Source organism: Neophocaena asiaeorientalis, unplaced genomic scaffold, assembly GCF_003031525.2.
Source record: "Neophocaena asiaeorientalis asiaeorientalis breed wild unplaced genomic scaffold, Neophocaena_asiaeorientalis_V1.1 scaffold211, whole genome shotgun sequence".
NCBI classification, from domain to species: domain Eukaryota; kingdom Metazoa; phylum Chordata; class Mammalia; order Artiodactyla; family Phocoenidae; genus Neophocaena; species Neophocaena asiaeorientalis.
In genome coordinates, this window is record NW_020172824.1 from 50581 (window position 1) to 59425 (window position 8845).

Below are 8845 nucleotides of genomic sequence, written 5' to 3' on the forward strand. Positions count from 1 at the left end.
AGGTTACCTAAAAGCTCTGAACAAACATATTAGGGAATAAAAAATGTTGATAAAATAGCAAATTCTGTATTTTGAATAATCTGAGGGCCAACACTACCACCATCTTGCCCTTTGATTTTCCTGAGCAGGGATGTATTTCTTTGTGTATCACGTAACAATGTACTAGTGCTTAAGAGCATGAGAAAAAGAGAGATATTTCTAATCTTTCTTAAACCTGTGAACACTATAAACTTTCAGGCTTAATAACATGTCACAGTAATTTTAGTTCTCAAGGTAAACATCTATTTCCGTACAAACTTTGGTGAACATTGTTAAAGTACTTTGAAGTACTTTGGAAATGAAATCAGAAAATATTTTTCATAAAAGTTCTTTGATTATTTCTCTTAAGCACTCTGATGCAAGGAACTGAAATGCAGTACATAATAAAAAACAAAACCAGCTTAAGGCATGAAGAGAATAAATAATCAAAATGTTTCTGTACCTTTAATGAAGTCTACACTGGAGACCAAGAAAAGTTAAGCAAAACAAAACAAAGCCAAACAAGAACAACTACAAAAATTGGCACTTACCCATATTTTGCAAAATTTGCCCAGCGTTTCATAATGGATCTACTCAAAATTTCCTCAGCTTTTGTGTAATTAACTCTTCTTTCCAGAGGTAAACCGAAGACAAATTCAATCTCATAACCATGCATCACTCCCATCCATTCTGGCCAAGGGAGTTTGGAGGATCGGTGTTCAAAATAGTAGAAAAAGGCATTGTTTCCCATATCTGAGAACTTTTTGGTGAACTCCAAGGCAGGGCATATGATATTATAATCCCCAACAACGTCATCCAAGGCCTCACGGTAGTTTTCAGCTCTCTGATCATCTAACCAGTCCATGTAGTGGAAAAGGATCGATTCCTTTCCAAATTCACTCAATCCCGGAAAAAATATTTTTAAACCTTCTTGAAATTCTTTTCTAGTTATAATACTATTGTTATCTTTGCTGAAACCAGGAGCACCATATACTAAAAATGCTGTCCCTTCATCTTTGTTAACACCCACCAAGATCTGGGTTTTTTTGAACTGTCCAAGTTGGAGTAGTGTGTCTGGCATGTCAGTGAGAAAATCACCATCCACAGTTGGACCAAAGTTTACTGACAAGAGTGTACCATACGGGACAACAAATACTTCATTCAGAAGAATTTCCTGGGGATCTTTATTTCGAAGACATTTGATTATCTCAGTCTCATTTTCTCTAGAACAACCAATAAATTTAGCTAAAGTTAATGTTCTGTTCCTAGCTTCATAAAGAGATGTCACTACCCAAGGGGAATTAGAGGATCCACTTTGCAGAATGGCTCTGGAAAACAATGGGTGGCTTCTAGGAGAAAGTAAATGAAGGCTAACTGAAGCTGCTCCTGCACTTTCTCCAAAGAGAGTTACACTCTTAGGATTTCCACCAAAGGCTGCTATATTTTTTTGGACCCACTGAAGGGCCATCTGTTGATCAAATAAGCCCGTGTTTCCTGGCGCCTCAGGATTTCCCGGTAAAGCTAAGAATCCTAGAGCTCCCACCCTATAGTTCATTGAAACCACAATAACTCTTTCAGTCCGTGCCAGAAACTTGCCATCATAAACATGCAAAGATGATGTCCCAGTCTGAAAACCACCACCATAGATCCATATCATTACAGTAGCATTTTTTGGTTTAGGTGCTGGAATCCACACATTCAGATATAAACAGTCTTCACTGAGGTCAGTGTTTGGGTTCCACATCTCTGATCCAAGGAAGCCTGGGAAACTTTGATCTGTGTTCTGATAGCAAGAATTTGCATATTTTGTGGCATTCCAAATACTGGGCCACTTGGTCAAGGACTGTGGCTTTTTGAATCGAAGTCTACCAAGAGGTGGCTGTGCATAGGGGATTCCAAGAAAGGCTGTTACTGTGCCACCAAGAACTGGCAAGTTCATCCCTCTGACTTTTCCATTCTTGGTGGTAATTATGACGTCTCCTTCAGTGTGTGACTTACCAAAGAGAACCCAGAGCAGAAGAAACCGCAAGAGAAATCTGATGGATATGATTGTACCCTTGCTCTGCATATTGGTTTCTGCAAGAGAGATAAGTGGGAAGTTTTAACAGCCTCATGCATCTAGTATTATATTTTATTGATGATAATTAACTAAAATTTAGTAGTTCTTATCAATCCTATAAATTATGAAAACTAATAAATCTATTACTGCTATAAAGACACATAAAAAACATAGAAAATGGTTGGAGATATTTCAGTTTTCAATTTAGAAATAAATGAGTGAAATGGAAAAGGAGAAATTAGTTCAATTTGGAAAGATTCATTTTCAAACCTCTGTAAGAAAGATGTAGTTTTTAAAGGAAGAAATTTGTCCAAGGCAAATACAAGTTTAAGTTGCCACGTGAGAAAGAGGTTTTGTTTGCTTTTGTCTTTACTAAAAGCACAAAGTTTTGTATGGGGAAAAAAAAATATATATGTGACCATATATATATAACTATATATATATATATATATATATATATATATATATATATATACTTCTTTAAAATACACAGCACCACCAAAGGTGGCATTAAGTGGTAGTCTACTTAATGATAGATATAATAGATTAAATTTCTACCATAGTTAGAAGAGGAAATACAAGCTTATATATTCTCTGAAATATGTACAATTCTAATCATGGCTGGCTGGCTCTTGACAGTAGGTTAAGAACCTTTAAGGATCCTCAGACTTCTATTACTGCCTTTTTCTGTTTGCATGGTCCCTTCTGTGGTCCTTTTTGCCTAGTGTTTTCTTCCTCTATATAATTGTACCCTGTGGTCAGAAGAGAATTTGGACAAGCAATTCACAGAATGTGAAGTAACAAAAAAGTACAGTAGTTGCCATTTTTCCTACAAATTGTGAAAACTAACAAATCTGCTACCACTATAAAGGCCTACGGGAAAAACTGGAAAGGGAAGACTGGATATATACCAATTCCTCTGAAACAATAACCACGAAGGGCTTTTCTACCTGAATTATATTGTCAATGGAGATAACATTAGATGTGGGAGAAGAAACTGACTTAGAAGAAATTTTACACTCAGGGATTACTCAATGCATGCCTGTTAATTTGTTAATTGATTAAAGCATGTGCAACTAGGGAGGTTAAATGTGTTAGCATGGTCAGATTTACTTGTATTTTGATAGTGGACACGATGAGTGAAATAAGAGGATTAAACTGAGAAATTACTGGGAAAAGTGGGAGAAGAAAAAGTAATCTTTGAGACCTATAAAATCATAACTATTTGACATTTTATTAAATAATACTTATTAATGATATGAACAGAACATTTGGGGAACTCAAATTTTCATTAAAAATTCATAATGCATACTTGAGTTTCTTTTAAATAAAAAAAAAATTACATCAGATTCTGAAACTCCAAGTGGCAAAGAGGGACAGAAAAATGTAATGCAGATATCATTTGAAAGAACTAACATCTTTATATAACTGAAAGAAAAAAGAAAATCTGATTGAAACTGTCAAATACAAACACTGATTCTCATCCACATAACAATAGCAAAGGTCCATACATGTACAAAATATTTTTATTATGTTTTGATAGTGTAATAATAAGTCCAACCTATATGTCCAAGAAGCTAATCCTGTGAGCACTGAGAATTTGTAACAGTCTTTTTATTCTACTTTTTAAATTACATTGTCTTGGAAGGCAGAGATTAAGGCACTATCTATGGTAATAAGTGTCTCAGATCTATGATCCTCACTGTAATCAGCCTCATTCACCACTGCTCATAGGACAGCTAGTGATCAACAAGTATTTTTTGATCCCCCAAAATATCTGAGTAAACTAGTCCATTGTGTATACTATTTTGTTCAGTGTCTAGTATTTATAGATATATCTCCATCTATACCTCTATCTCTGTCTCTATTTCTGCCTCTATCTTCTTCTGTTTATGGCTGTGTCTATATCTATATATTTATATCTAATTCTACTGATGTCCATATGTTTATGCACATATATACATACATCTTTATACATAATGATTGTTATAAGGTTTAAAGAAATCAAGCCATGAGATCAATTTTTATGCTTTCAATGTTGATACAACTGAATTTGTGCTAATACCAATAAATATATATTATTGAAGTATACAATATTTTAACACTATGTATATACTATTATAAAATTTAGCTTTATTATAATCATAACAAAATGCAATTTATCTTCTAAAAATAATAAGTAAATAAAATGTCATAATAATGTAAAATTTCCTGTAAAGTTGACACTTACTAATAAAATTTTATATTTCTGAGAATTAGGAGTTTTAGAGACACTGCTACCACATACCACAGTTGTGTGTTTTTTTTTTTTTTTCTTCCTTCTGATAATTCCTAAGACATTTCTTCTAAATAAATGGAGGAGAGCATTTGGAAGAAAGCAAAGTGCTGTGATAGATTATTTTTTTTTCATTTTTAAAATCTTGCTTGAGAAAGGAAAAGGAATTAAGATACAAAGCTGGTTTATTCTAAGCTGCATTTCAACAGATAAATTGCAGCATCTTTGGTTGGACTCATTCCTGCCTTTGGCCTAGCTCAATCAATGTCTTCTTAGTCTAACAAAGACAATCATTTTTTTTTTTGGTTTTATATAAATCTTATTTTGTCTTTTAAACCATAAAACAAATCCTAATAATTTTTGCTTTCTGACAATTTTCAAACTTTCATTCTATTGTTTATTAATTTTATTGCATAGCAAATATAAAATTACTACCAAAATTTTGGTTTTGTATGTAATTAATAAATATAATAATTTTCATTGCATGTGTTATGAAAGGCTGCTATAACATCTAAAAGGTTGTACTATCATCCCCATGTCATTTAGCTTGATTTATACTACTACTTTTGTGTGTGTGTATGTGTGTGCGGTACACGGGCCTCTCACTGTTGTGGCCTCTCCCGTTGCGGAGCAACAGGCTCCAGACGCGCAGGCTCAGCAGCCATGGCTCACGGGCCCAGCCGCTCTGCGGCATGTGTGATCCTCCCGGACCGGGGCACGAACCTGTGTCCCCTGCATCGGCAGGAGGACTCTCAACCACTGTGCCACCAGGGAAGCCCTATACTACTACTTCTTGTATGTTTTTATTTATATTTTGTGCTGAGTAGAACTTAATGTTATATAATATGATTTATATGAATAATAATCTTGTTTTTTCAACAATGATATCTGTGAGTCATCACTTTGATATTAGTAATACAAGTACTTACACCTTGTAATTGTAAATAATGTAATTAGTAACATTCACAAAATCATTGTAAGCCTTTGTTTATTGCAAGAATGGCAATATAATTCCAATTCACTTTCATGGTACCTGTTGTGGTGTATTATACACCATATTATTAAATATAGGTTTTAATAGGAAAATATGCTTATGTTCACATACTCATTGTTAGCATAGGCTAGTTTTTTTTTTTATATTTAGCTGCAGTACTTTATTTAAGTAAGCATTATTTTGTTCTTTTCATAACCTGTTATTCTCTAGTCTCACATGTTGCACTGTGGTTTTACCATTAAGAGATGTTTATGTTTTTAATATATGCTATCACATGATTAAACAATCAAAAGAGAGACAAATAAAGGAGACTAAGAAATGTTATTACTCTATATCTCTAAGTCTTTACTAATAATTAAAATATTCAATAAAATTTCATTTATTTCCTCCTATACTTTCTGGTGCAAATTGACTACTGGCACATTAAATAATTTAAACTCTGAGAACACATAACATGTTTATCACAAAGAACGGGGTAAAGTTTTATACCAAGGACAACTAACTATCTGAATTTAGATCAATTAACTTATTGTAATAATCTTTAATATTTGATTAAAGGAAGGAGGTTTTGTTTGGAATTGCAAAAGAGAATGGATGGGAGTGGGAAGAGAGAAAAACCTGAAAGACAATTGATACTATAGTGTTCCAAGTTTATCAAATGCTCCAGAATATCAAAATCTACTGACAAATTTGGGAAGATATTCTAAACTTAAAAAAAAAATTTTTAATTAAAAAAAGGTAAAAAATAATTTCCTTCTTTTTGCCTTCTTAATTCAATTTTGAAAGTATCAAAATTCCTTGACTGATTTCTAAAATATATAAGGTTATGCTATACAATATGGGTGCAATCAAATTATTGATATAAAGAGCTATTTATTTGCCATATATTTGCCATAATTGGATATCAACCAAATTTTCAAAATAATTGGCCAGTCAAGGACTTCTTAAAGGATGGTCATGCAAAAATTGTTAATAGTTTCTCTGAATGTAATTTTCCTGTCTTTTAAAAAGTTTCATTAGAATATATATTTCTATATAAAAATAGACTGTTAAAATGGTGTGGAAAGAGCCATCTAGAAAATATGATCTAGAACAAGTGCCATCAAAATGTATTTAGTTCAATTAAAACAACTGAGCCTTTATACCAAACCTAAAGAGCTTGTTTTGTTGTAGGCTAAGTGAAGTGGGGAACTGAGGAAGTCTGTTTATAAATAGACTATACCACTGTCTTTCAGGGATCCTTCAGATACCCAGTAGGCACTACAAGGATGTGTATACATAGAAGACACTATATTAGGTATGAGAAACAGATCTGTAACTGTCCTCAATCAGGAAGAACATCCACAAACTTTTCATTGTGTGAACAATTTGAACATTTAATATTAGAGAGATATCTTGGGTCTTCTTTGAAAGTTCAATCTGTTCTTAGGTTAACATCTACCCAATTATAATTTTCCAATGTTTGAAACAGTTTAATTTTGATAAGAATGAGCAGATTTTGGCATGAAAGCATTAAAATGAAGACAGCATACAATTTAAGTATATATTATTAATTGTTACCAAGAAATAAATCAAAGCACAAACTAAATTTATAACTAAGATATCATTTGCTAAGACATTATTAACTTATTATTATTAGCTTATATATTATTATTATTATATTATATTATTAGCTTATATTCTAAAAACTGAAATGTGGAGTAGATCCCAAATACCTTCTTACAATTAAAGAAGCAGGACATTAAAAACGAACAACAACAACAGGTCTAGGAGAATAAAACAGAACTTTGCAAATCCAATTAGAAATTTAATTTGCTTCCAAAAGGTCACGTTATTTCAAACACACAGAGAATTCTAAACATGTCATTTAAAGTAAAAGTCACTCTTTAAAAGCTCGCTCATGCTTATCCTTAAACAAAGTAACTATTTATATAAGTGAAATGTAATATTTATCATAGATATGAGATAGCTTATATTATGGAAGCATTACACAGCCTAGTGACAGTAACTCCTAATTGAGTTTATTATCATGCAATATCTTCATAAAAGTTTGGAAGCGATAACTTTAATTTTTAATTACAAATAGAAATCATAAATAATGAAATAATTTTGCTCACATTTCAGTTTACTTTTAATCATTCATATATTTTATACTCAATGCTTAATCCTCTGGTTAAACAAGAACTGATATCAAAATAAAGGTAGAGTTACAAAATCATAGGATGAGCAGAAAGTCTATATTTGCTTATTATTTCCATAATAATAAAATAATAGCAATTGTAAAATATTTTGCTATAAACACACATATTAAAAGAAGGAGAACAAACAGGGCAAATGGGACAAAAGTTTGTAAATCAAATTGGGAAATAGCTTTTTCCTTTTAGAAAAAAGAAACTTAGACTTTTCCTTTGCCAATTGATATTGTTAAAGTTTCAGATGGCAAAATGTTAAGTACCCTGTAGAACCAGACAATAACTATTCATTTCAAACCACTTTAGAAAAAGAAAAAACTAGAGAGTAATACTGGTCAAAAAACACTTGTTACTCTTTTAAGGAAAAATTCACCAAACAGTGCATTTAAGGGTAAAACACAGCATAAAGTGTTTTCCCTTTGAGGGTGCATTAGGAACATATATTACAGTGATTCTACAAGTGCTACGGTCCTTTATACAAAGTTGAATAAATTCATTATTTCCTTAGCAGTTAAATGGCCACAGTCTGCGTTCTCTGAATAATCAATCGGAAGATTTGATGCATGTGGCTGCTCCCTTACTTTATCTGTCCCATTTGCAATGACTGTCTCCCACAGAGCACCAAAGGGGCACAGCAAACACGTGAAGGGATCACGTTCCTCCCACAGAACAAGCTTCACAGTAACTTGCATCTCTAACAGGAAGATGTAAATTCAGAGCAACTTACCCGACTCACTGCAACGAAGATGATAAAGTTTGCAAGGAATGGAAATCATATAATACTTCAGGGAAATGCAGTAAGCAGCTTCTGCTCCAGCCTGTAAATTGGACTGCACTGACATTACAATCAACTGTTACTGACAAAGCTCGCGAGAGTTGGCAGCGGCAACTTGATCTAGAGGCAGCCAATCTTTACTTTCTGACATCTGTTCAGAGGCTAATTGTATGAATGCAATAGTGATTCATTTACAGAGGTATTACCGGAGTCATGCTTTACGATTGCAGGCGCTCATCTAACAATGAAGAAAAAAAAGACACAGAGCTTCATTAACAGACGCTGAAATTGAACAGCAAATACACAGGTTGTTTTTGTTTGTTTTCTTAAACACTACCAGAACTTTTAAGATTCTTTTTCTCCTTTAAGGAATATACATTTTTCTTATGCTTGTTTTGATTTAAAGATATACATGTTGCTTTAAAGAAATGCTGTTATTGAAATCTTTGTACCTTCAATCCGTGGCAATCATGGAGCTATAAAGTACTGTAAAAGATTAAATAGGAAACTAATTACTCTGTAGATAAAGCTA

General features: G+C 32.8%; 1 protein-coding gene across 1 annotated transcript; it reads right to left on the reverse strand.

Moving 5' to 3' along the window:
- Positions 1 to 557: 557 nt before the first annotated feature.
- Positions 558 to 8369, reverse strand: BCHE (butyrylcholinesterase). Its single transcript, XM_024741893.1, has 2 exons — positions 8266 to 8369; positions 558 to 2094 (listed from the first exon to the last, which is right to left on the reverse strand). Exons 1-2 carry the CDS (start codon positions 8312 to 8314, stop codon positions 566 to 568), a joined length of 1578 nt encoding a protein of 525 aa, XP_024597661.1. The 5' UTR covers positions 8315 to 8369; the 3' UTR covers positions 558 to 565.
- Positions 8370 to 8845: the final 476 nt, after the last annotated feature.

Excerpts from the sequence above, each read along its gene's own strand:
- BCHE (XM_024741893.1), bottom strand. The coding sequence starts at position 8,314 with ATGATTTCCATTCCTTGCAAACTTTATCATCTTCGTTGCAGTGAGTCG. Across the intron at positions 2,095-8,265 it reads TCTTCGTTGCAGTGAGTCGG|AAACCAATATGCAGAGCAAG; the intron begins GTAAGTTGCTCT and ends TCTCTCTTGCAG.